Source organism: Pleurodeles waltl, chromosome 12, assembly GCF_031143425.1.
Source record: "Pleurodeles waltl isolate 20211129_DDA chromosome 12, aPleWal1.hap1.20221129, whole genome shotgun sequence".
NCBI classification, from domain to species: Eukaryota; Metazoa; Chordata; class Amphibia; order Caudata; family Salamandridae; genus Pleurodeles; species Pleurodeles waltl.
This window is the reverse complement of record NC_090451.1, coordinates 8,868,874-8,896,210: the sequence shown is the minus strand read 5'-3', so window position 1 is coordinate 8,896,210 and position 27,337 is coordinate 8,868,874. Positions and strand designations below refer to the sequence as shown.

The window sequence follows — 27,337 nt, the reverse complement described above, 5'->3', positions numbered from 1 at the left end:
ACTGCATTAGACCCTGGTGGTGGCTTGTAAGTGAGAGAAGCTCCCAGTCTCTTAGGTGTACACACACTGCATTAGACCCTGGTGCTGGCTTGTAAGTGAGAGAAGCTCCCAGTCTCCTAGGTATGCACACACTGCATTAGACCCTGGTGCTGGCTTGTAAGTGAGAGAAGCTCCCAGTCTCTTAGGTATGCACACACTGCATTAGGCCCTGCTGTGGTGATGGCTTGTAAGTGAGAGAAGCTCCCAGTCTCTTAGGTATGCACACACTGCATTAGACCCTGGTGCTGGCTTGTAAGTGAGAGAAGCTCCCAGTCTCTTAGGTGTACACACACTGCATTAGACCCTGCTGTGGTGATGGCTTGTAAGAGAGAGAAGCTCCCAGTCTCTTAGGTATGCACACACTGCATTAGACCCTGGTGGTGGCTTGTAAATGAGAAAAGCTTGCCGTCCCTTAGGTGTGCACACACTGCATTAGACCCTGGTGCTGGCTTGTAAGTGAGAGAAGCTCCCAGTCTCTTAGGTATGCACACACTGCATTAGACCCTGGTGGTGGCTTGTAAGTGAGAGAAGCTCCCAGTCTCCTAGGTATGCACACACTGCATTAGACCCTGGTGGTGGCTTGTAAGTGAGAGAAGCTCCCAGTCTCTTAGGTGTGCACACACTGCATTAGACCCTGGTGGTGGCTTGTAAGTGAGAGAAGCTCCCAGTCTCTTAGGTGTGCACACACTGCATTAGACCCTGGTGCTGGCTTGTAAGTGAGAGAAGCTCCCAGTCTCTTAGGTGTGCACACACTGCATTAGACCCTGGTGCTGGCTTGTAAGTGAGAGAAGCTCCCAGTCTCTTAGGTGTGCACACACTGCATTAGACCCTGGTGCTGGCTTGTAAGTGAGAGAAGCTCCCCGTCTCTTAATTATGCATACACTGCATTAGACCCTGCTGTGGTGATGGCTTGCAAGTGAGAGAAGCTCTCTGCCTCCTAGATGTGCAGGCACAGTAAGATACTCTGGTGCTGGAGTTGTTTTTTATTGAAATAATAATCGGAGTCTTCATTGGCTTTACCTTGATTCTCTTCTGACCGTTTTCGCTTCACCTTCTCCCGCCTAGTAGATATCTTCGTGGGCTTTGCAAACAGTTCCTCATCTCCCTGGCCACAGAAGGATGAGCACCGTCTTTTCTGAGTAAAACAGAATAATTTACTTTATTTACTAATTCCAGGCTGATGGGCACAAAGCCCGACTGAAGCCAGCATGCAAGACTGACACCGGGCAAATCTGAACCCCACCAAACCAAGGGAGCTGGTCTCTGCAGCTTCACTGGCTCTTCTTGAATTTGTACTGACAATAGCGGTGGGGGGAGGTCAGAGGACTGAATCCCTCTTCAGCATTATCCGCATATTACACCATGTGACTACCAGCCCTTTCTCCCTTCACTTTGGGTTCTTCCTGCGTAGTGCATGTGCCTGTAATCCCACTTCCACCAAAGCAACCCAGATCACCCCTCTCACCACTCACCCCAAGGGCTCAACCTCAATCCCCAACACTCTGCAAGTATTACCATTGCCTTACCCTTTCAACTCACAATCAGTGGCATCTCAGGCATGCTTTGGTTGCCACTCACCTCTCTCTGGCTCTTCAATTCTAACCGAGGTGTTCGGGGTTTTTTGGGGGTTTGTGGACTTGCATCAAAGTTCCGAGGTCGCGGTGTGCGGGGTGTTGTTGGTTCTGGAAGCTCCCTCACTGGGATCTTACGTGACCGAAGAATCATTTCTGTGAATAAAACAAAAAAAAGAGGTTTGGTGAAAAGGTTGGCATGAAAGAAGAGCAGTGTTAGTCAAGTCTGGTGATGTGAGGCCAAAGAATGACAAATGTGACAAGATAGCCACATCTGGGACAAGGGACATCTTCCAACACAATCCTAGAACATCAAATGTAAACCTCAAAGTCACTGTAAGGCCTGCTAGAGCAGTTGTAAGGAAATGCCTCCTTGGCATGGTTACCCCCTGACTTTCTGCCTTTGCTGATGCTAAGTTATGATTTGAAAGTGTGCTGAGGCCTGCTAACCAGGCCCCAGCACCAGTGTTCTTTCCCTAAACTGTACCTTTGTCTCCACAATTGGCACAACCCTGGCACTTAGGTAAGTTCCTTGTAACTGGTACCCCTGGTACCAAGGGCCCTGATGCCAGGGAAGGTCTCTAAGGGCTGCAGCATGTCTTATTCCACCCTGGGGACCCCTCACTCAGCACATGCACACTGCTTCACAGCTTGTGTGTGCTGGTGGGGAGAAAATGACTAAGTCGACATGGCACTCCCATCAGTGTGCCATGCCAACCTCACACTGCCTGTGGCATAGGGAAGTCACCCTTCTAGCAGGCCTTACAGCCCTAAAGCAGGGTGCACTATACCACAGGTGAGGGCATAGGTGCATGAGCACTATGCCCCTACAGTGTCTAAGCAAATCCTTAGACATTGTAAGTGCAGGGTAGCCATAAGAGTATATGGTCTGGGTGTTTGTCAAACACGAACTCCACAGTACCATAATGGCTACACTGAAAACTGGAAAGTTTGGTATCAAACTTCTCAGCACAATAAATGCACACTGATGCCAGTGTACAATTTATTGTAAAATACACCCAGAGGGCATCTTAGAGATGCCCCCTGAAAACATACCCGACTTCCAGTGTAGGCGGACTAGTTTCTGCCAGCCTGCCACACACCAGACATGTTGCTGGCCACATGGGGAGAGTGCCTTTGTCACTCTGTGGCCAGGAACAAAGCCTGTACTGGGTGGAGGTGCTTCTCACCTCCCCCTGCAGGAACTGTAACAACTGGCGGTGAGCCTCAAAGGCTCAACCCTTTTGTTACAGCGCCACAGGCCATCCCAGCTAGTGGAGATGCCCTCCCCTCCGGCCACTGCCCCCCCTTTTGGCGGCAAGGCTGGAAGAGATAATTAGAAAAACAAGGAGGAGTCACCCACCAATCAGGACAGCCCCTAAGGTGTCCTGAGCTGAGGTGACCCTTACTTTTAGAAATCCTCCAACTTATGGATGGAGGATTCCACCAATATGATTAGGGACGTGCCCCCTCCCCTCAGGGAGGAGGCACAAAGAGGGTGTAGCCACCCTCAAGGACAGTAGCTATTGGCTACTGCCCTCCCAGACCTAAACACACCCCTAAATTCAGTATTTAGGGGCTCCCCAGAAGCTAGGAAACTAGATTCCTGCAACGTTAACAAGACGAAGGACTGCTGACCTGAAGCCCTGCAGTGAAGACGGAGACGACAACTGCTTTGGCCCCAGCCCTACCGGCCTGTCTCCCAACTTCGACGAAAACTGCAACAGCGACGCATCCAACAGGGACCAGTGACCTCTGAAGCCTTAGAGGACTGCCCTGCAACCAAGGACCAAGAAACTCCCGTGAACAGCGGCCCTGTTCAACAATCTGCAACTTTCTTGCAACAAAGAAACAACTTTAAAGACTTCACGTTTCCCGCCGGAAGCGTTAGACTTTCCACTCTGCACCCTACGCCCCCGGCTCAACCTGCGGAAAGCCAACACTTCAGGGAGGACTCCCCGGCGACTGCGAGCCCATGAGTAGCCAGAGACGACCCCTCTGAGCCCCCACTGCGACGCCTGCAGAGGAAATCCAGAGGCTCCACCTGACTGCGACTGCCTGTAACAAGGGACCCGACGCCTGAAACCAACATTGCACCCGCAGCCCCCAGGACCTGAAGGAACCGAACTCCAGTGCAGAAGTGACCCCCAGGCAACCCTCTGCCTAGCCCAGTTGGTGGCTACCCCAAGGAGCCCCCCTGTGCCTGCCTGCATCGTTGAAGAGCCCCCGGGTCTCCCCATTCCTTCCTATCTAAAACCCGACGCCTGTTTGCACTCTGCACCCGGATGCCCCTGTGCCGCTGAGGGTTTACTTTCTGTGCCTGCTTGTGTGTCCCCCGGTGCCCTACAAAACTCCCCTGGTCTGCCACCTGAGGACGCGGGTACTTACCTGCTGGCAGACTGGAACCGGGGCACCCCTGTTCTCCACTGAAGAATATGTGTTTTAGGCACCTCTTTGACCTCTGCACCTAACCAGCCCTGAGCTGCTGGTGTGGTAACTTTGGGGTTGCCTTGAACCCCCAATGGTGGGCTACCTTGGACCCAACTTTGAGACTTGTAAGTGTTTTACTTACCTGCAAACTTAACCTTTACTTACCTACCCCAGGAACTGTTGATTTTTGCACTGTGTCCACTTTTTAAATAGCTTATTGCCATTTTTACAAAGACTATACATGATATTGTGATTAGTCAAAGTTCCTGGAGTACCTAAGTGAAATACCTTCCATTTGAAGTATTACTTGTAAATCTTGAACCTGTGGTTCTTAAAATAAACTAAGAAAATATATTTTTCAATATAAAAACCTATTGGCCTGGAGTAAGTCTTTGAGTGTGTGTTCCTCAGTTATTGCCTGTGTGTGTACAACAAATGCTTAACACTACCCTCTGATAAGCCTACTGCTCGACCACACTACCACAAAATAGAGCATTAGAATTCTCTCTTTTTGCCACTATCTTACCTCTAAGGGGAACCCTTGGACTCTGTGCACACTATTTATTACTTTGAAATAGTATATACAGAGCCAACTTCCTACAGGGGTGACTTACCTATGCCACAGGCAGTGTGAGGCTGGCATGGCACTCTGAGGGGAGTGCCATGTCGACGTAGTCATTTTCTCCCCACCAGCACACACAAGCTGGGAGGCAATGTGCATGTGCTGAGTGAGGGGTCCCCAGGGTGGCATAAGACATGCTGCAGCCCTTAGCGACCTTCCCTGGCAACAGGGCCTTTGGTACCAGGGGTACCATTTACCAGGGACTTATCTGTGTGCCAGGGCTGTTCCAATTATGGAAACAAAGGTTCAGTTTAGGGAAAGAACCCCGGTGCTGGGCCCTGGTTAGCAGGGTCCCAGCACACTTTCAATCATAACTGGCATCAACAAAAGGCAAAAAGTCAGGGGGTAACCATGCCAAGGAGGCATTTCCTTACACTGGTCAATTCGAGTTTCCCAGCTACATTTCAGCTGCTCTGAACCTTGGGTTGTTTGGCATCAAACAACCCAGAATGATAAATCCAAGCTGGTACCAGTACTGCATTTATTATAAAATGTACCCAGGGGTCACCTTAGAGGTGTCCACTGCAAAAACAAACTGTCCTGGCATGGTTGCTGACCGGTTCCAGCAAGCCTGCCACATCCAGACAGCCAATATACAAACCTGGGGGACAGCAATGGCTCTCTGGTTTGTAAATCGATGCCCTTCCTGGGTGGAGAAGCTAACACCCCCTCCCTCAGGAATATGCACTGTCCCGGCATTGAGTTTCAAATGGCTTCCGCCCTTAAAACTTGACCCTCAGGCCTGCTGCTATCAGCAGATGGCCTCCCCCTTTGCAAATGCCCACTTTTGGAGGGTGGGAGGAGTGGCCTCACTGAGCATGGACAACCCCTAGGGCTTGCAGGCCAAGGGGACCCTTCATTTCATTTTCCTCCATGTAGGATGGCAGGAAAATAGCCAATAGGGTTTAGGGAAGTGACACTTCCCACAGGAAGTGGTGACTGTAGTGGGTGTAGCCACCCAAGGGTAAGCGCCCCATTGGACACAACCAGATTCCCCCTAAAACACCCACTAAATTCAGTATTTAGTGGGCTCCCCTAGACCAAGAAATAAGGTTTGAAACGGATTGCAAGAGACAAAGAAGACCAGCACCAAAAGACCACCACAGCAAGAGAACGAAGGACCTGCTGCACAAGAAAAGGTGCCAAACCCTGTCTGCTGCACCCAGGACCCGAAAATCGCCGCTGCTGAGGAGCTGGGCACTCGACTGACCCCCAAGAAATCCAGTGGACCTCTGGGCTTCAAGAATCATCCTGCATCTCCCTTCTGAGTGGAGGCACTACTCACAAACCAAGCAGGAACCAACAAACTGGTGGGGGTCACTTCACTGAACGGCCAATATCTCCGCAACCGGAAGTCATAGCCAGACCGGACAACACACCGATGACTGCCGCCCTGATGTGACTTACAAGTGTGCCAAGTTTGGTGGCACTGTGCCCTCCAGTGGATGAGTTATGCCAATACCCTGGGTACTGGTCAGCTGATGTCAACCAGAAATCAAGCTCCCCCAGAGCTGAAAAACGATCAGGAGGAAGCCCCAGTCGAGGGACTTCAGGAACACCCTGAACCACCAACCATAGTGCCCCCCGTTGTCCTGTAAGCAGCCCTCAAAGAGACTCACCCGAGCTCCAAAGGACTCCATTGCGCACAGCTCCTGGATCTCCAACTCACCGTGCACCTGGCCACCCTGGGCCTTGCATTGGGGGATCTGCTGTGTGCCCTGGGTCCCCAACCCCTTGCGACCTCAATAGCCCAAGAGGGCCCCAATGCACCATCTTTAAATCTGCAAACAATCTCCTTTTCCAAGTGGCCCCTCCAGGTGGCCCTGTGCCAAGAACCTCTCCAATGCTGCTCCCACCAGAACCCGGAGCTGCACAAGACTCTCCAGCTGGGCACAGTGTGCCCACCGACCACTCTGGCCACCCTGCAAGAGAAGAGACTGGTAACTCAACTGTGTGATTTTTACTGCGTTTTCAAAGGTGACTGTGCATTGATTCCAATGGTGCGTAATTACGCACAGAAAGACTGACTTTGCCAAAATTCTGAAAAGCTATAACTCAAACAGTACTTAACGTATTTTAAAGATCTTGGTCTTAAAATGTATATAAAAGTCTGAAGTATTTTTATAAAATCTGATCTCAACTTATTCATTGAGTGTGTGTGGTGCATGAATGGATTTGTGAGTACAGCAAATACTTAGCACATCTCCCGGATTAGCCTAACTGCTTGATCAGCTACCTTAAAAATTGAAGCAACACAAAAGTATGATGGGTGGAGTGTTGAAACTTTTCAAACATTCACCCCAGTCACAGGTCTAGGTTTAATCCATCGTTCTTTTGCTCACCATGCCACCCCAGTTTGGACCCAGCCATATGCAAATCAGTCTTGACCCTGTTCCCCATGGGAACAGTTCAGCCCGAACATCCTGTTTTATTTTGTGATGTTGCTATGTGCACCTTACAAATTGGAGCATTATGTGGTCTAATTTTTACCTCTGTAAACCAACATGTGTTTGCCTGGACTCTGCAGAGTTGTAGGAGGCTGGCCTGGTTTGTAGTGGGTACCTACACCTTATACCAGGTCCAGTTATCCCTTATTAGTGAAATAATAGTGTTCAAGCTGCTTAGGCTGAACTAGGAGACATGCAAAGCTCCTGCCATACCACTTATAGTTACACAGTACTTATACACAAGTAAAGACAATACTCAGTGTTACCAAAAATAAAGGTAGTTTATTTTAGTGACACATGGCCAAAAATATCTTAGAGGCAATACTCCTTCTGGAGGAAAGTATTATACACAATATATACACTAGACACCAACATAAGGTAAGTAATTAGACATAGGATAGTGCAAACAATGGGAAATACTATAGAGTGCAATGGGAGAAAATAGGTCTAAGGGTAAAATAAACCATATACCTTAGAAAGTGGAATGCGAATCACAAATTTTCCCCTAGACAAGTGTAGTCTGTGCAGAATCGCTGGGAGAGTAAGAATACAGTAAAGGTAAGTAAATTACCCCACCCCAGAGCCCAGAAAAGCAGGAGTAAAGTACTGCAAGTTTCCTTAGGACACCCTACACCTCGTGATTGGAATTATTGCAATAACCAACCAAGTCTGCAAACAACAACTGCTGGATTCCTGGATCTGAAGACCTGCAAAAGAAGGGGACCAAGTCCAGAAGTCAAAAGAAGTTCCAGGAAGGACAGGAGCCCCTGCCAACCCAGAAGAGGGTGCAAAAGAAGAGTCCACGGTTGGACAAAGACTGCAGGAATGCACCCTAGGAAGATGCCAGCAGGTTCCTGTGTGATGCAAAGGATGTCCCACAACGTGAAGATGGTTGCAGACGTGATTTCGTGTTGGAAGTCGCCAACAAGCCTTGGTTATGTCAAAGTTGCGTTTTGCGTCAAACTGGTGCTGGCTGGACCCAGGAGGGATCTAGGGACCTCAACTCTGTGTGAGGAGGAAGAGGAGGCTCTCAGCACTTTAGAGAGCCCTCAGGATGCCAGACACCACCCACGGGAGTCCCAGGACATGGGGACAAAAAGTGCAAAATGCAGTTGGTGCAGCACTGCAAAGAAGGGTCCCACACCGCCGGAGGTCAACTCAGCGAGTTGAGCGTCGCAGGATAGACTGCTGGGGACCTGGGCCAGGCTGTGCACAAAGGAATTTTGCAAATAGTGCAAAGAGGCCTCAGGAGGTGAAGAAGACATGGTGCATAGGGGTACTGTCGCTCTCAGGGAAGGCAACCTCTTACCTCCTCCAAATTGCGACAGCAGGACCTCAGGACAGTCTATGTCGATGGGGTCCACCCTCTGTGTTCTAAGGAGCAGGCTCGTCGCTGTGAGACAAGTCCAAGAGAACCGGTCGTCAACTTGGAAGGTGCCTGCGTGAGCAGGGAAGTTACTCCATCACCCCACAGGAGATTTCTTCGGTCCTTCTGGTGCAGGGTGAAGACAGTGAGTCCTCAGAGCGTGCACACCATAGAAACTGTTGCAGTTGCTGGCTGGTGCTGAAGTTGCAGAAGAAAAGTATCCCTTGTGGATATTTTGTTGTTGTTACAGCGGTTCCTAGAGCAGGCTGCGGTTGATCCGAGGTCAGAGGATAAAGCAGTAGTTGCAGAGGATTCCTAAAGGAAACCTGCAAGCAGAATCTGAAGAGAACCCACAGGAGTGACTCTAAACAGCCCTGAGAGGGGAATTGGCTACCTTATTAGTTAAGGTCTATCAGGAGGGGTCTCTGGTGTCACCTGCGGGAACTGGCCACTCAGAGTCCTCCAGAGTGCCCCCACACCTTGCAAAGCAAGATGGCTGAAGTCTGGGACACACTGGAAGAGCTCTGGGCACCACCCTTAGGGTGTTGATGGTCAGGCGAGTGGTCACTCCCCTTTCCTTTGTCCAGTTTCACGTGAGAGCAGGGACAAGGGGTGCCTGAACCGGTGTAGACTGGCTTATGCAAGGGGGGCACCATCTGTGCCCTTCAAAGCATTTGCAGAGGCTGGGGGAGGCAACCCCTCCCCAGCCTGTAACACCTATTTCCAAAGGGAGAGGATGTAACACCCTGCTCCCAAAGGAAATGATTTGTTCTGCCTTCCTGGGACTGAGCTGCTCAGAGCCCAGGAGGGCAGAACCCTGTTTGTGAGGTGGCAGCAGCTGTAGCTGCAGTGCAAGCCTCAGAGAGCTGGTTTGGCAGTACTGGGGGTCCATAGTGGAGTCCCCAGGATGCATGGACTTGGCTCCCCAATACCAGATTTGAAGTGGGGGGACAATTCCATGATCTTAGACACCTTACATGGCCATATTCGGAGTTACCATTGTGAAGCTACATATAGGTATTGACCTATATGTAGTGCACGCGTGTAATGGCGTCACGCACTCACAAAGTCCGGGGAAATGGCCCTGAACTATGTGGGGGCACCTTGGCTAGTGCCAGGGTGCCCTCACACTTAGTAAGTTTGCACCTAACCTTCAGCAAGTGAAGGTTAGACATATAGGTGACTTATAAGTTACTTAAGTGCAGTGAAAATGGCTGTAAAATAGTGTGTGCACTATTTCACACAAGCTGCAGTGGCAGTCATGTGAAAGGGTTTGTCTGAGCTCCTTATGGGTGGCAAAAGAAATGCTGCAGCCCATAACGATCTCCTGGAACCCCAATGCCCTGGGTACCTAGGTACCATATACTAGGGACTTATAAGGGGGGGTCCAGTGTGGCAATTAAAAAATTGGTAAATGAAGTCACCAGCCTACAGTGATACATTTAAAAGCAGAAAGAGCATAAGCACCTAGGTTCTGATTAGCAGAGCCTCAGTGACACAGTTAAGCACTATACAGACACACACATTAGGCCATAAACTATGAGCACTGGGGTCCTGACCAGCAGGATCCCAGTGAGACAGGCAAAAACATACTGAGATACATGTAAAAATGGGGGTAACATGCCAAGGAAGATGGTACTTTCCTACAATAGTGAACTCCATTTTGTACACTACATAGAGGGCAGCGCACCACTGGATGTGCATAGTCTCTAACCATACCTAGTCAGACAGCACCATCCAGCAGTAGAAAAGAGTGCAGAAAAGACAGTAATCCATAAGTTAACATTCGTCAGAGAGACTCGATTTGGTGCCTAGGAGCAGAGCTGGTCTGCACAACATCTGCCCCCTGCCACGGATTGTCTGTCCTTCTGTCCACTGGCAGACTCTCAGCTCCTCTCTTTCCCACAGGCAGATGCTCTGCCCCTCTCCTGCCCACTACCAGACTTTCTGCCCCTTCTCCTGCCCACTATCCGAGTCTCTGCCTTTTTCCTGCCCACTATCCGAGTCTCTGCCCTTCTCCTGCCCAGTGCTGGACTCTCTGCCCTCTCTCCGGCCCAGTGCGGGACTCTCTGCCCTCTCTCCGGCCCAGTGCGGGACTCTCTGCCCTCTCTCCGGCCCAGTGCGGGACTCTCTGCCCTCTCTCCGGCCCAGTGCGGGACTCTCTGCCCCCTCTCCGGCCCAGTGCGGGACTCTCTGCCCCCTCTCCGGCCCAGTGCGGGACTCTCTGCCCCCTCTCCGGCCCAGTGCGGGACTCTCTGCCCCCTCTCCGGCCCAGTGCGGGACTCTCTGCCCCCTCTCCGGCCCAGTGCGGGACTCTCTGCCCCCTCTCCGGCCCAGTGCGGGACTCTCTGCCCCCTCTCCGGCCCAGTGCGGGACTCTCTGCCCCCTCTCCGGCCCAGTGCGGGACTCTCTGCCCCCTCTCCGGCCCAGTGCGGGACTCTCTGCCCCCTCTCCTGCCCACTACCAGGCTCTCTGCTCCTCTCCTGCCCACTACCAGAGTCTCTGCCCCTCTCCTGCCCACTACCAGAGTCTCTGCCCCTCTCCTGCCCACTACCAGAGTCTCTGCCCCTCTCCTGCCCACTTCTAGATTCTCCGCTCCTCTCCTGCCCATGGGGAGACTCTCAGCCCCTCTCCTGCCCATTATCAGAGCCTCTGCCCCGCCTCCTGCTGTGAAAAAAGTCCTCTTCCTAACATGGTTACCCCCTCTTTTTGCCAGATGTTGATGGGTCCTAGAAGTTGTTGTGCCCAGGGCCCCTGCTAACCAGGTTCCCTGGGCCAGAGCTCTTTCCCAAAATCTGTTGTGATGCATTGGTACACTTGGATACACCCTTACCTACTATTAAAAGTCCCTAGTAAGTAGGTACCTATGTACCAAGGCCATTGGGTGCTAAGGGTAGGCCCCTGAGGGCAGCAGCACTGATTGTGCCACCCTCTAGGGCCCTGCACCCAGATGCACCCAGCACTGCCATTGCAGGCTGAGTGTCCTGGTGCAAACCAAAAATACAAACTTGACATGGCACACTGTCTGTGCGCCTGTCCAACATACATTGCATTTACTATGGGTAAGTCACCCCTCTGGCAGGCCTTACAGCCCCAAGGCAGGATGCTCCATAGTATATCTGAGGGCATAGTTGCATGAGCAATGAGCAGTATGCCCCCCACTGTCTCCTTACCAAACCTGGGACATAGTGAGTGAACAGGGCAGCCATTTTAATACATGTTCTGGACACTGGTCAAATACGAGTTTCCCAGCTACATGATGGCCACCCTAAACCCTGGGTTGTTTGGTATCAAACAACTCAGAACGATAAATCCAAACTGGTGCCAGTATTGTATTTATCTCCAAATGTACCCAGGGGCCACCCTAGAGCTGCCCCATGCAAAAGCTAACTATCCTAGCATGGTTTCTGACTGGTCTTATCCAGCTGCCACATCCAGATAGTCAATATACAAGCCTTGGGGGAGAGGCCTGCCTCTCCAGTTTGTAAGACAATGCCCTTCCTCGATGGAGGAGCTAACACCCCCTCCCTCAGGAATGTGCACTGTCCTAGCAGTGAGCTTCAAAGCGCTAACCACCCTTGAAACTCGATACCCATGCCTGCTACTAGCAGCAGATGCCCCCCCCCTTTAAAAACCCACACTTTTGGCAGGAGCAAAGGCAGGAAACCTAACAAAGGGTAGGAGCAGTGTGTAGGAGGCTGGCCTGGCTTGTAGTGGGTACCAGAGGTACTTACACCTTGTGCCAGGTCCAGTTATCCCTTATTAGTGTAGAAGAGGTGTTTCTAGCAGCTTAGGCTGATAGAAGGTAGCTATAGCAGAGCAGTTTAGGCTGAACTAGGAGACATGCAAAGTTCCTACTATACCACTGGTGTCATATGCACAATATCATAAGAAAACCCAATACACAGATATACTAAAAATAAAAGGTACTTTATTTTTATGACAATATGCCAAAAGTATCTCAGTGAGTACCCTCAGTATGAGGATGCCAAATATACACAAGATATATGTACACAAACCAAAATATGCAGTAATAGCAAAAGGAAGTAATGCAAGCAGTGTAAAGTCACAATAGATTGCAATAGGAGCACATAGGTATAGGGGCAACACAAACCATATACTCCAAAAGTGGAATGCGAACCACGAATGGACCCCCAAACCTATGTGAGCTTGTAGAGGGTCGCTGGGACTGTAAGAAAACAGTGAGGGTTAGAAAAATGGCCCACCCCAAGACCCTGAAAGGTAGGTGTAAAGTGCACCTACAACCCCCAGAGAGCACAGAAGTCGTGATAGGGGGATTCTGCAAGGAAAACAAACACCGCCAATGCAACAACAGTGGATTTTCGGACCCGAGTACCTGTAAGACAAGGGGACCAAGTCCAATAGTCGCGACAGTGTCGAGAGTGGGCAGGAGCCCAGGAAATGCCAGCTGAGGGTGCAAGGAAGCTGCCACCTGTTGGAAGAAGCTTGCTGTTCTGCAAGAACGAAGAGGACTAGGAACTTCCCCTTTGGAGGATGGATGTCCCACGGCGTGAAGAAGCTCGCAGAGGTGTTCCCACGCAGAAAGACCACAAACAAGCCTTGCGAGCTGCAAGGGTCGCGGTTAGGGTTTTTGGATACTGCTGTGGCCCAGGAGTGACCAGGATGTCGCCACTTGGATGAGGAGACAGAGGGGGCGCCCAGCAAGTCAGGGAGCCATCACAGAAGCAGGCAGCACCCGCAGAAGTACCGGAACAGGCACTTAGAAGAGGAGTGAACCGGAGTCCACCCGAAGTCAGAAAAGGGAGTCCCACGACGCCGGAGGACAACTCAGAAGGTTGTGCACTGCAGGTTAGAGTGTCGGGGACCCAGGCTTGGCTGTGCACGAAGGAAATCCTGGAAGAGTGCACAGGAGCCGGAGCAGCTACAAATCACGCGGTACCCAGCAATGCAGTCTAGCGTGGGGAGGCAAGGACTTACCTCCACCAAACATGAACTGAAGAGTCACTGGACTGTGGGAGTCACTTGGACAGAGTTGCTGAGTTCCAGGGACCACGCTCGTCGTGCTGAGAGGGGACCCAGAGGACCAGTGATGCAGTCTTTTGTTGCCTGCGGTTGCAGGGGGAAGATTCCGTCGACCCACAGGAGATTTCTTCAGAGCTCCTGGTGAAAGAAGGAGGCAGGCTACCTCCAGAGCATGCACCACCAGGAAACAGGCGAGAAAGCCGGCAGGATGAAGCGATACAAGGTTGCTAGTAGTCGTCTTTGCTACTTTGTTGCGGTTTTGCAGGCATCCTGAGCAGTCAGCGGTCGATCCTTTGGCAGAAGGTGAAGAGGGAGATGCAGAGGAACTCTGGTGAGCTCTTGCATTCGGTATCTGAAGAATTCCCCAAAGCAGAGACCCTAAATAGCCAGAAAAGGAGGTTGGGCTACCTAGGAAGGAGGATAGGTTAGTAAGAAAGGTAAGAGCCTATCAGAAGGAGTCTCTGACATCACCTGATGGCACTGGCCACTCAGAGAAGTCCAGTGTGCCAGCAACACCTCTGTTTCCAAGATAACAGAGGTCTGGGGCACACTGGAGGAGCTCTGGCCACCTCCCCTGGGAGGTGCAGGTCAGGGGAGTGGTCACTCTCCTTTCCTTTGTCCAGTTTCGCGCCAGAGCAGGGCTGGGGGATCCCTAAACCGGTGTAGACTGGCTTATGCAGAGAAGGGCAGCATCTGTGCCCATCAAAGCATTTCCAGAGGCTGGGGGAGGCTACTCCTCCCCAGCCTTCACACCTATTTCCAAAGGGAGAGGGTGTTACACCCTCCCTCAGAGGAAATCCTTTGTTCTGCCTTCCTGGGCCAGGGCTGCCTGGACCCCAGGAGGGCAGAAACCTGTCTGAGGGGTTGGAAGCAGCAACAGCTGCAGTGGAGACCCCGGAGAGGCAGTTTGGCAGTACCCGGGTTCCGTGCTAGAGACCCGGGGGATCATGGAATTGTCTCCCCAATGCCAGAATGGCATTGGGGTGACAATCCCATGATCTTAGACATGTTACATGGCCATGTTCGGAGTTACTATTGTGACGCTGTACATAGGTAGTGACCCATGTACAGTGCTCGCGTGTAATGTTGTCCCCGCGCTCACAAAGTCCGGGGAATTTGCCCTGAACGATGTGGGAGCACCTTGGCTAGTGCCAGGGTGCCCACACACTAAGTAACTTTGCACCCAACCTTCACCAGGTGAAGGTTAGACATATAGGTGACTTATAAGTTACTTAAGTGCAGTGGTAAATGGCTGTGAAATAACGTGGACATTATTTCACTCAGGCTGCACTGGCAGGCCTGTGTAAGAATAGTCAGATCTCCCTATGGGTGGCAAAATAAATGCTGCAGCCCATAGGGATCTCCTGGAACCACAATACCCTGGGTACCTCAGTACCATATACTAGGGAATTATAAGGGTGTTCCAGTATGCCAATGTGAATTGGTGAAATTTAGCCACTAGCCTGTTAGTGACAAATTTGGAAAGCAGAGAGAGCATAACCACTGAGATTCTGGTTAGCAGAGCCTCAGTGAGACAGTTAGGCATCACACAGGGAACACATACATATAGGCCACAACCTTATGAGCACTGGGGTCCTGGCTAGCAGGGTCCCAGTGACACATAACAAACATACTGACAACATAGGGTTTTCACTATGAGCACTGGGCCCTGGCTAACAGGATCCCAGTGAGACAGTGAAAACACCCTGACATACACTCACAAACAGGCCAAAAGTGGGGGTAACAAGGCTAGAAAGAGGCTACTTTCTCACACAGTGGCCTCACCTGGCACTGCCTGCGAGGTGGACCCTCAAAATCAGTTTCCTCCATCTTGGAATGGAGGGAAATCGCCAATGAGGATTAGGGAAGTGACCCTTCCCACTGGAAGTGGTCACTCTAGAGGGTGCAGACTCCCAAGAGTAAGTGTCCCATTGGACCTGCTGCATCAAGAAAAGGTTCCAAACCCTGCCTGCTGCACCCAGGACCCGGAAATTGCTGCAGCGGAGAAGCTGGACACTGGATTGACCCCAGGAAACCCAGGGGTTCTCCAAGCCTGAAGAATCATCCCAAATCTCTCTTCTCAGTGGAGGCACCACTCAACAACAAAGCAAGAAGCAACAAGCCAGTGAGGGTCACTTCACTGACCGGCTAATATGTCCATAACCGCAAGTCGCAGCCAGACCTGGCGACACACCAACAACAGCCCGGACGAGACCTACAAGTGTGCTAACTTTAGTGGCACTGTGCCCTCCAGTGGCTGAGTCGTGCCAATACCCCAGAAACTGGCCTGTCACATCGGACTCCATGAAAACCAGCTCCCACTGAGCTGCAGTTGGACCAGAAGGAAGCCTCAGTCGAGGGACTTTAGGAACACCCCGGGCCTCCCACCAGAGCGCCACCGTTGTCCTGTGAGCTGTCCTTAAAAAAACTTGCCTCCAGCTTCAAATGGCTCCATTGTGCACAGCTCCTGGATCACCAACTCACCCTGCACCCGGCCGTCCTGTGCCCTGCAACGAGGAACCAGCTTCACGGGTCCCTAACCCCTTGGGACCTCGACAGCCCAAGTGGACCCCAAGGCACCACCTTTAAAATTGCAAACCATCTCCTTTTCCAGGAGGTCTCTCCAAGTGGCCCTGTGCCAAGCGACTTTACAGCTCTGCTCTGGCCAGAACTGGGAGACGCCCGAGGCTCTCCAGCTGGCACAAGGTGCCCACCGACTGATTCGACCATCCTGCAAAAGAAGAGAGTGGTAACCCAAATGTATGATTTTTTATGCATTTTTTTAAAGTGACTGTAGGGAAATGCCTCCCTTGGCATGGTTATCCCCTAACCTTTTGCCTTTTGTTGATGCCAGTTATGATTGAAAGTGTGCTGGGACCCTGCTAACCAGGCCCCAGCACCAGTGTTCTTTCCCTAAACTGTACCTTTGTTCCCACAATTGGCAGAGCCCTGCAACACAGATAAGTCCCTTGTAAATGGTACCCCTGGTACCAAGGGCCCTGATGCCAGGGAAGGTCTCTAAGGGCTGCAGCATGTCTTATGTCACCCTGGGGACCCCTCACCCAGCACATGCACACTGCCTCACAGCTTGTGTGTGCTGGTGGGGAGAAAATGACTAAGTCGACATGGCACTCCCCTCAGAGGGCCATGCCGTTAACTCACTGCCTGTGGCATAGGCACGTCACCCCTCTAGCAGGCCTTACAGCCCTAAGGCAGGGTGCACTATACCACAGGTGAGGGCATAGTTGTATGAGCACTATGCCCCCTACAGTGTCTTGGCAAAACCTTAGACATTTTAAGTGCAGGGTAGCTATAAAGAGTACATGGTCTGGGAGTCTTTCAAATATGAACTCCACAGTTCCATAATGGCTACACTGAAATCTGGGAAGTTTGGTATCAAACTTCTCAGCACAATAAATGCACACTGATGCCCGTGTGGGATTTATTGCAAAATGCACATCTTAGAGATGCCCCCTGCATGCCAGTCCGATTCCTTTTGTTAGGCTGACCAATTCCAGCCAGCCTGCCACACACCAGACATGTTGCTGGCCACATGGGGTGAGTGCCTTTGTCACTCTGTGACCAGGAACAAAGCCTGTACTGGGTGGAGGTGCTTCTCACCTCCCCCTGCAGGAACTGTAACACTTGGCGGTGTGCCTCAAAGGCTCATGCCTGTTGTTACATCGCCACAGGTCATCCCAGCTAGTGGAGGTGCCCACCCCTACAGACACAGCCCCCACCTTTGGCGGCAAGTCCGGAGGAGATAATGAGGAAAACAAGGAGGAGCCACCCACCAGTCAGGACAGCCCCTAAGGTACCCTGAGCTGAGGTGACCCCTGCCTTTAGAAATCCTCCATCTTGAGTTCGGAGGATTCCTTCAATAGGAATAAGGATGTGCCCCCCTCCCCTCAGGGAGGAGGTAGAAAGAGGGTGTAGCCACCCTCCAGGGCAAAACACACCCCTAAATTCAGTATTTAGGGGTGACACTGAACCCAGGAAATCAGATTCCTGCAACAAGAAGGACTGCTGACCAATGTTCCCTCAAATTTTTTTCCACTGTGTGCGGCAGTGTAAGGTCTCTGTGCGCTGCAGCCAGGGATATGTGCGCCAAGAAATTGACCATTCACGCGAGCACAGCGCATAACTACCAAGATCTTTGGCATTTGCCCCTCTATAGCTTTGTTTTACCACTAAAGCAAAAAAGGGATATTTTTATAAACATTGCTCCATGTAATAGGGCATTGAGGTAGTTTTGTGACCTGGTGGCCCACCCCCAGTACATGACTGGTTATTTATAGTCTTTAAATCATACGGTCCAAGCCTTGAGGGCGCCAGAGTCTTTAAGAAAGTAAACAATTGCTGTGCCATCTTAACAACTGTGCACAAGTTATTGCAAGCAGAAGAGGTAAAACACAACCAGGGAAATTATGCATGAGTGACATTGTAAGAATGGAGGGACATCATCCGCTTCTCCTTATGAAGACTTTTCCAGATTGGGATAGCGGAAGTGGCATCATATTCTAGATGACCACACATGACGTTAAATGCCATTACATTTTTAAACACTTTGTCAGCTTGTATTCTGAAGAGGGTCCTCCTTTTGTGTTTTTGTTAATTACAGGGATTTGTCTGTAACTCTAATTTCATAATCACCAACTCCGTTATCCTCTTTTCCTTGTTCTTTTGCTTACTATGCAATCCTTAATTTCCACTTCATTTGGTCTGGTGCTGAAAATTTCCCTTACTACACTGTTCAAAGAAAATAAAGTTTTGGCTTTTTAACAAGCTAGGAACCACCTGCACTCCAACAGCTTATTTTTCTTACTCAAGCATTTACTGCGAATAAAAGATACATATGGGAAAGGCGGGTTTGAAAAGGCCCGAGATGGCTTCAGGATTATGCTGGCTCAGTATTCCGTGTTTCCACTTTAACATTTTATCTAGCAAGCGAGCTGTATAAACCAGCCAGCCTGCTGATAAGCATGATTTATTGCCCTTAAGGCTGCCCGATGCCCTCCAGCGAGATGAAGCTAAACTCCGTGATCTGCTGTAACTCTGAGGCCCTGAAAAACCACAAACCTTATTCACTGTGATTTCTCCTCTGGTCCTGCTCTGCTGGAAAGAGAGCATATTTTCGCGCTGCTTGCTTTTGAAATGTGCGCGCTTTCCAAATGTGTGTGCGCGGTAGGGAAAGGCATCATGCGCGGGCGCGCGGGCGCCCACCTTACAGGGAACATTGTTGCTGACCTGAAAGCCCCGCAGAGACGATGGAGACAACAACTGACTTGGCCCCAGCCCTACTGGCCTGTCTCCAGACTCAAAGAACATGCACAGCGACGCATCCAGCGGGACGAGCGACCCCTGAGGACTCAGAGGACTGTCCTGTACCCAAAGGACCAAGAACCTCCTGAGAACAGCGGCACTGTTCAGAAACAGCAACAAACATGCCACTTTGAAACAACTTTAAAGAGATTCTCACTTCCCACCAGAAGCGTGAGTCTTCACACTCTGCACCCAACGCCCCCGGCTCGAGTCCAGGACAACAAACACCGCAGAGAGAACTCCCAGGCAACTCCAACGACGTGGACACCCTAAGTCGACTCCCCTGCAACCCCACAGCGACGCCTGCAGAGAGGATCCAAAGGCTCCCCCTGACCGCGACTGCCTGGTAACAAAGGAACCTGATGCCTGGACCAAGCACTGCACTCGCAGCCCCCAGGAACCACCTACCAGTGCAGGAGTGACCAGTAGGCGGTCCTCATCCTAGCCCAGTCGGAGGCTGGCCCGAGAAGCCCCCCTGTGCCCTGCCTGCATCGCCAAAGTGACCCCTGGGTCCCTCCATTGCTTTCAATAGCAAACCCCACGCCTGCTTTGCACACTGCACCCGGCCGCCCCTGTGCCGCTGAGGGTGTGTTTTGTGTGCTTGTGTGTGTCCCCCCCCCCAGTGCTCTACAAACCCCCCCTCGTCTGCTCCCTGAGGACGCAGGTACTTACTTGTAAGCAGACTAGTACCAGAGCACCCCTGTTCATCATGTGTTTTGGCCCTCCTTTGACCCCTGCACCTGACTGGCCCTGTGTTGCTGGTGCTGTGGCTTTGGGGTTGCCTTGAACCCCCAACGGTGGGCTGCCTATGCCCAGGAGACTGAACTTGTAAGTGATTTACTTACCTGAGAAACCTAACCAAACTTTCCTCCCCCAGGAACTGTTGATTTTTGCACTGTGTACACTTTTAAAATAACTTATTGCCATTTTAACCAAAACTGTGTGTACTACTGTTTTAAATCAAGGTTCTATACTTACCTGTGTGAAGTACCTTACAATTTTTGTACGTACCTAAAATTTGAATCTTGTGGTTCTAAAAATAAATTATGAAAATATATTTTTCTATGTAAAAACCTATTGGCCTGGAGTAAGTCTTTGAGTATGTTTTCCTCAATTATTGCCTGTGTGTGTACAACAAATGCTTAACACTACCCTCTGATAAGCCTACTGCTCGACCACACTACCACAAAATAGAGCATTGGTACTATCTACTTTTGCCACTATCTTACCTCTAAGGGGAACCTTTGGACTCTGTGACAATATCTCTCACTTTGAGATAGTATATACAGAGCCAACTTCCTACAGTGACTGCCTATCGATTCCTATGCTGAGTAATAACACACAAAAAAACTAACTTTATTAAGACTTTGAAAAATCCTAACTAAAAAGTATTTAACGTATCTTAACCATCTTGGTCTTACATTTTTTATAAAATTCTGAAGTATTTTATAAAACTGGTTTCAGGTTATTCATTGAGTGTGTGCAGTGCATGATTGATACTGCGAGTACAACAAATGCTTAGCACTCGTATTAGATTGGCCTAACTGCTCGACCAGCTACCTCGAAAATTGGAGCATTAGCCGATATGATTTTTACCTCTGGAAACCAGCGTGTGGTTGCCTGGACCCATGTACAGTGTGCCTAGGATTGCACACTACATAGAGGGCTATGCACAGGTACGTTTAGAGGTCGTTCCTTTGGGTCCCATTGGAGTGTCGAGCTTGCAAGGGGTGAGGGACCCCTAGGGTACAGCACAGCTGGTTCTTCGTTGCAGGGCACAGCGTGGCCGGGTGCACAGCGAATTGGTGAGCCAGCAGCTGTGCGCAAAGATGCCCTTTGGATCTGGAGGTAAGTCACTTCAAGGGCCGCTTGCAGGACGATGAGGCACTCTGGCGGGAGGTCCAGGGTGTTCCTGAAGTCCCTCGAATGGGGCTTCCTCCTGGCCCTTTTTCAGCGGGCTGGTTTTCCATCTGGAGCGTTCCCCCTGGGCCGAAGCAGAACAGAAGACCCATGCAGCAATGCTAGGGATCCCTGAGTGGGCATGTGTCAAAACTAGGGCACAGGGCAAACTTCAGACGGAAAAAGGAGAGCTGGATCCTGAGATAGTGGACCAGCCTCCCAAGAGAAAAGGCAAGAAGACTGGGGGACCAGCTTCACAACAAATCACAGAACAGGAACACCCTTCTCTGGAGGAGGAGTCACCCACCTTGGAGGGAGATGGGCCTGAAGAGCTTGGGCCTTACTACCCAGAGCTCTTGGGCCCAGGGGGACCCCCCAGGGAAGATCTGTGCCAGGGGCCGAGGACCTGCCCCACTCTCGAAGGCCTGAGGCAGCAAGCAGCAGAGGAGGAGTTAGGGAATGTCAGTGGTACCCACAGGGCCTCCTGGGATGAGGGGCTCCTGTACACTGAGGCCAGAGACCTCAAGCCTGGTGCAACCAGGAGGGTGGTAGTGCCACAGAAGTTCAGCGAATTCCTCCTCACTCTAGCCCATGACATTCCCCTAGCAGGGCATCTGGGCCAAAATAAAACTTGGAGTTGGTTAACCACTTTTATTGGCTCGGAATGTCGCAAAAAGTTAAAGACTTTTGTCAGTCCTGCCCCACTTGCCAGGCCAGTGGCAAAGCAGGTGGGCACTGCCAGCCTCCTACACCTGACCACTACCAGTCTCCACTCCTCTCCTTCCTACTACCAGAGTCTCTGCCCCCCTCCTGCCCACTGCCAGAGTCTCAGCTCCTCTCCTGCCCACTCCCAGACTCTCTGCCCCCTCTCCTTCCCACTGCCAGAGTCTCTGCCCCCTCTCCTTCCCACTGCCAGAGTCTCAGATCTTCTCCTGCCCACTGCCAGACTCTCTGCCCCTCTACTGCCCACTACCAGACTCTCTACCCCTCTACTGCCCACTAGCAGACTCTCTGCCCCCTCCTGCCCACTGCCATAGTCTCAGCTCCTCTCCTGCTCACTACCAGACTCTCTGCCCCTCTACTGCCCGCTACCAGACTCTCTGCCCCTCTCCTGCCCGCTGCCAGACTCTCAAATCTTCTCCTGACCACTGCCAGACTCTCTGCCCCTCTACTGTAAATTTAAACTGTAAACTTAGTACTTGTATAGCGCACTACTCACCCGTCAGGGTCTCAAGGCGCTGTACGCATACCGCTGTGGAACCCCTCCTGGCTTTTCCCTGTGAGGTGCCCACTCCTGGGAAACCTCCAAGGTGAAGCCAGGCATCTAAGCGCTGCTGGGGCCGTTGTGGAGATTAAGCAAGCTATTGCCCAGAGTTACAGAGTGGGACCCATGAATTAGATTAGGCACCGATGCGAGAATTATCAGGTCCGAGGAAATTGAGCTCAAGACCTGCCGAAGCGGGAATTGAACTCTGGTCCTGGGCCAGATTTCTGCATCAGGGTCTGCCGCTCTAACCATTGAGCCACACTTCTCCACACGGCCCACTACCAGACTCTCTGCCCCTCTACTGCCCACTGCCAGACTCTCTGCCCCCTCTCCTTCCCACTACCAGAGTTTCAGCTCGTCTCCTGCCCACTGTCACAGTCTCTGCTCCTCTCCTGCCCACTACCAGAGACTCTGCCCCCCTCCTGCCCGAGTCTCAGCTCCTCTCCTGCCACTGCCAGACTCTCTGCCCCTCTCCTGCCCACTTCTAGACTCTGCCCACTGCCAGACACTCTGCCCCCCTCCTTACCACTGCTAGTCTCAGCTCGTCTCCTAACCATTGTCAGAGTCTCAGCTCTTCTCCTGCCCACTGGCAGAGTGCCTCTCCTCTCCTGCCCACTACCAGAGTCTGCCCCTCTCCTGCCCACTGCTAGGCTCTCTGCTCCTCTCCTGCCCAATGCTAGGCTCTCTGCCCCTCTCCTGCCCACTGCCAGGCTCTCTGCCCCTCTCCTGCCCACTGGCAGAGTGCCGCTCCTCTCCTGCCCACTGACAGAGTGCCGCTCCTCTCCTGCCCACTGGCAGAGTGCCGCTCCTCTCCTGCCCACTGGCAGAGTGCCGCTCCTCTCCTGCCCACTACCAGAGTCTCCGCCCCTCTCCTGCCCACTGCTAGGCTCTCTGCACCTCTCCTGCCCACTGCCAGGCGCTCTGCCCCTCTCCTGCCCACCACCAGGCACTCTGCTCCTCTCCTGCCCACCACCAGGCTCTATGCCCCCTCTCCTGCCCACCACCAGGCTCTCTGCTCCTCTCCTGCCCACTACCAGGCTCTCTGCCCCTCTCCTGCCCACTGCCAGGCTCTCTGCCCCTCTCCTGCCCACTGCCAGGCTCTCTGCCCCTCTCCTGCCCACTGCCAGGCTCTGTCCCCTCACCTGCCCACTACCAGAGTCTCCGCCGCTCTCCTGCCCACTGCTAGGCTCTCTGCCCCTCTCCTGCCCACTGCCAGGCGCTCTGCCCCTCTCCTGCCCACTGCCAGGCGCTCTGCTCCTCTCCTGCCCACTGCCAGGCTCTCTGCCCCCTCTCCTGCCCACTGCCAGGCTCTCAAATCTTCTCCTGACCACTGCCAGGCTCTCAAATCTTCTCCTGACCACTGCCAGGCGCTCTGCCCCTCTCCTGCCCACTGCCAGGCGCTCTGCCCCCTCTCCTGCCCACTGCCAGGCTCTCTGCCCCCTCTCCTGCCCACTGCCAGGCTCTCTGCCCCCTCTCCTGCCCACTGCCAGGCTCTCAAATCTTCTCCTGACCACTGCCAGGCTCTCAAATCTTCTCCTGACCACTGCCAGTCGCTCTGCCCCTCTCCTGCCCACTGCCAGGCGCTCTGCCCCCTCTCCTGCCCACTGCCAGGCTCTCTGCCCCCTCTCCTGCCCACTGCCAGGCTCTCTGCCCCCTCTCCTGCCCACTACCAGACTCTCTGCCCCCTCTCCTTACCACTACCAGAGTTTCAGCTCGTCTCCTGCCCACTGTCACAGTCTCTGCTCCTCTCCTGCCCACTACCAGAGACTCTGCCCCCCTCCTGCCCGAGTCTTAGCTCCTCTCCTGCCAGACTCTCTGCCCCTCTCCTGCCCACTGCTAGACTCTGCCCACTGCCAGACACTCTGCCCCCCTCCTTACCACTGCCAGTCTCAGCTCGTCTCCTAACCATTGTCAGAGTCTCAGCTCTTCTCCTGCCCACTGGCAGAGTGCCTCTCCTCTCCTGCCCACTACCAGAGTCTGCCCCTCTCCTGCCCACTGCTAGGCTCTCTGCTCCTCTCCTGCCCAATGCTAGGCTCTCTGCCCCTCTCCTGCCCACTGCCAGGCTCTCTGCTCCTCTCCTGCCCAATGCTAGGCTCTCTGCCCCTCTCCTGCCCACTGCCAGGCTCTCTGCCCCTCTCCTGCCCACTGGCAGAGTGCCGCTCCTCTCCTGCCCACTGACAGAGTGCCGCTCCTCTCCTGCCCACTGACAGAGTGCCGCTCCTCTCCTGCCCACTGACAGAGTGCCGCTCCTCTCCTGCCCACTGACAGACTCTCTGCCCCTCTCCTGCCCACTGGCAGAGTGCCGCTCCTCTCCTGCCCACTGACAGACTCCCGCTCCTCTCCTGCCCACTGACAGACTCTCTGCCCCTCTCCTGCCCCCTACCAGACTCGGTCCCCTCACCTGCCCACTACCAGAGTCTCCGCCCCTCTCCTGCCCACTGCTAGGCTCTCTGCACCTCTCCTGCCCACTGCCAGGCGCTCTGCCCCTCTCCTGCCCACCACCAGGCACTCTGCTCCTCTCCTGCCCACCACCAGGCTCTATGCCCCCTCTCCTGCCCACTACCAGGCTCTCTGCTCCTCTCCTGCCCACTACCAGGCTCTCTGCCCCTCTCCTGCCCACTGTCAGGCTCTCTGCCCCTCTCCTGCCCACTACCAGGCTCTCTGCCCCTCTCCTGCCCACTACCAGGATCTCTGCTCCTCTCCTGCCCACTACCAGGCTCTCTGCCCCTCTCCTGCCCACTGTCAGGGTCTCTGCCCCTCTCCTGCCCACTACCAAGCTCTCTGCTCCTCTCCTGCCCACTACCAGAGTCTCCGCCCCGCTCCTGCCCACTACCAGGCTCTCTGCCCCTCTCCTGCCCACTGTCAGGGTATCTGCCCCTCTCCTGCCCACTACCAGGCTCTCTGCCCCTCTCCTGCCCACTACCAGGCTCTCTGCCCCTCTCCTGCCCACTACCAGGCTCTCTGCTCCTCTCCTGCCCACTACCAGGCTCTCTGCCCCTCTCCTGCCCACTGTCAGGGTCTCTGCCCCTCTCCTGCCCACTACCAAGCTCTCTGCTCCTCTCCTGCCCACTACCAGAGTCTCCGCCCCGCTCCTGCCCACTACCAGGCTCTCTGCCCCTCTCCTGCCCACTGTCAGGGTATCTGCCCCTCTCCTGCCCACTACCAGGCTCTCTGCCCCTCTCCTGCCCACTGTCAGGGTATCTGCCCCTCTCCTGCCCACTACCAGGCTCTCTGCCCCTCTCCTGCCCACTGTCAGGGTATCTGCCCCTCTCCTGCCCACTACCAGGCTCTCTGCCCCTCTCCTGCCCACTGTCAGGGTATCTGCCCCTCTCCTGCCCACTACCAGGCTCTCTGCTCCTCTCCTGCCCACTGTCAGGGTCTCTGCCCCTCTCCTGCCCACTACCAGGCTCTCTGCCCCTCTCCTGCCCACTACCAGGCTCTCTGCCCCTCTCCTGCCCACTGCTAGGCTCTCTGCTCCTCTCCTGCCCAATGCTAGGCTCTCTGCCCCTCTCCTGCCCACTGCCAGGCTCTCTGCTCCTCTCCTGCCCAATGCTAGGCTCTCTGCCCCTCTCCTGCCCACTGCCAGGCTCTCTGCCCCTCTCCTGCCCACTGGCAGAGTGCCGCTCCTCTCCTGCCCACTGACAGAGTGCCGCTCCTCTCCTGCCCACTGACAGACTCCCGCTCCTCTCCTGCCCACTGACAGACTCTCTGCCCCTCTCCTGCCCACTGGCAGAGTGCCGCTCCTCTCCTGCCCACTGGCAGAGTGCCGCTCCTCTCCTGCCCCCTACCAGACTCGGTCCCCTCACCTGCCCACTACCAGAGTCTCCGCCCCTCTCCTGCCCACTGCTAGGCTCTCTGCACCTCTCCTGCCCACTGCCAGGCGCTCTGCCCCTCTCCTGCCCACCACCAGGCACTCTGCTCCTCTCCTGCCCACCACCAGGCTCTATGCCCCCTCTCCTGCCCACTACCAGGCTCTCCGCTCCTCTCCTGCCCACTGTCAGGGTCTCTGCCCCTCTCCTGCCCACTACCAGGCTCTCTGCCCCTCTCCTGCCCACTACCAGGCTCTCTGCCCCTCTCCTGCCCACTACCAGGCTCTCTGCCCCTCTCCTGCCCACTACCAAGCTCTCTGCCCCTCTCCTGCCCACTGCCCGAGCCCCCCTCTATATTCAGCGGAATGCCAGGGGTAGCGGAGGTGACCTCCACCTACACATGCACACAACATGCATGTAAGAGGGTTGTACTCACCTCAGTCCCAGCCGCCGGTGCCCCTGGCATTACAGCGAGTGAATAACATGCGCTCATTCACTATCAGTCCCGTCCTCCTGGCGCCCTCTCTTGTGCTCAGTGATAAGGGGCCGGAGGGTGGGGCACAGGGCGGGGGCCCCGCGAGGAGCTCGCTTCTAAGCGCTGAATACTTTACTGGTTAGTGATGCCACTTGGAGCATCTAGACGCAGCTCAGTCACTTCACCCCTCTGGCGAGAGGAGGGTCCCCTGAGCGCCCCCAGAGATGATCAACGAGCGCACCCCTGAAATGATGAAATGAGGGTCAGCTCAGCACATTTCAGTTATTTGAACCCCCAAAGCACGAAGCCTGAACCCCTCCCCCCACCCGGGGGCTGCTCCTCACTCACCTCCCTCCCTCAGTCCGTCCGTCTGTCCGTCTCTCACTCTCCGGGCTCTGATAGCAATCACCTGGAGGGGGCGGGGCCGGGGGCGGAGATGGCGGCCTCTTGTCCCGGGTCAGATAATGCACCCTCCCCTGTCCCGGGTCAGACCCACCCGTCACCTCTGCTCCTGTCCTGAGTCAGACCCCCCCTCCCCCTCACCCCTGCGCCTGTCCCGGGTCAGACTCCTCCTCACCCCTGCTCCTGTCCGGGTCAGACCGCCCCCCCCCCCTTCACCCCTGCTCCTGTCCCGGGTCAGACCCATCCCCCCCTTCACCCTTGCTCCTGTCCCTGGTCAGACACCCCCATGCTCCTGTCCCTGGTCAGACCCCCCCCTTCACCCCTGCTCCTGTCCCGGGTCAGACCCCCCCCCTTCACCCCTGCTCCTGTCCCGGGTCATACCCCACCCCTGCTCCTGTCCCTGGTCAGACACCCCCATGCTCCTGTCCCTGGTCAGACCCCCTCAGACCTCTCCTGTCCCGGGTCAGTGAGACCCTCGTCCTGCTGCGGATCAGGGCCCCTCAGTGCTGCTCCTGTCCCGGGTCTGTGCACAGAGATGTCTTTGGGGCCCCTCTGTGCCCCCCGTGACCAGTCTGGGCTGTCTGTGACGTCACCGAAGGGCACGGCCCAGGCTCCAGCCTGCCCCTGTGGACTTTCCCTGACACCGTGACGTCATGAAGGGGGGAAACCTCCTCTTCCTGCCGA

The 27,337-nt window shown here is 53.8% G+C and overlaps 1 protein-coding gene across 3 annotated transcripts in view; it reads right to left on the bottom strand.

Moving 5' to 3' along the window:
- LOC138268127 (CTD small phosphatase-like protein 3) overlaps positions 1 to 26,730 on the bottom strand; it is a 173,666-nt gene extending 146,936 nt beyond the window's left edge. For 2 of the 3 annotated variants that reach the window (XM_069217533.1, XM_069217536.1), the window contains exons 1-3: positions 26,600 to 26,730; positions 1,618 to 1,766; positions 1,060 to 1,174 (exon numbers count right to left, since the gene is read on the bottom strand). In XM_069217533.1, the coding sequence (XP_069073634.1) occupies positions 1,060 to 1,174; positions 1,618 to 1,764 (262 nt within the window). In that variant the 5' untranslated portion in view covers positions 1,765 to 1,766; positions 26,600 to 26,730. Of the gene's footprint in view, positions 1 to 1,059; positions 1,175 to 1,617; positions 1,767 to 26,212; positions 26,285 to 26,599 lie in introns of those variants that run through there. The other variant, XM_069217535.1, reaches the window with a different exon arrangement.
- Between the last annotated feature and the right edge of the window lie 607 nt (positions 26,731 to 27,337).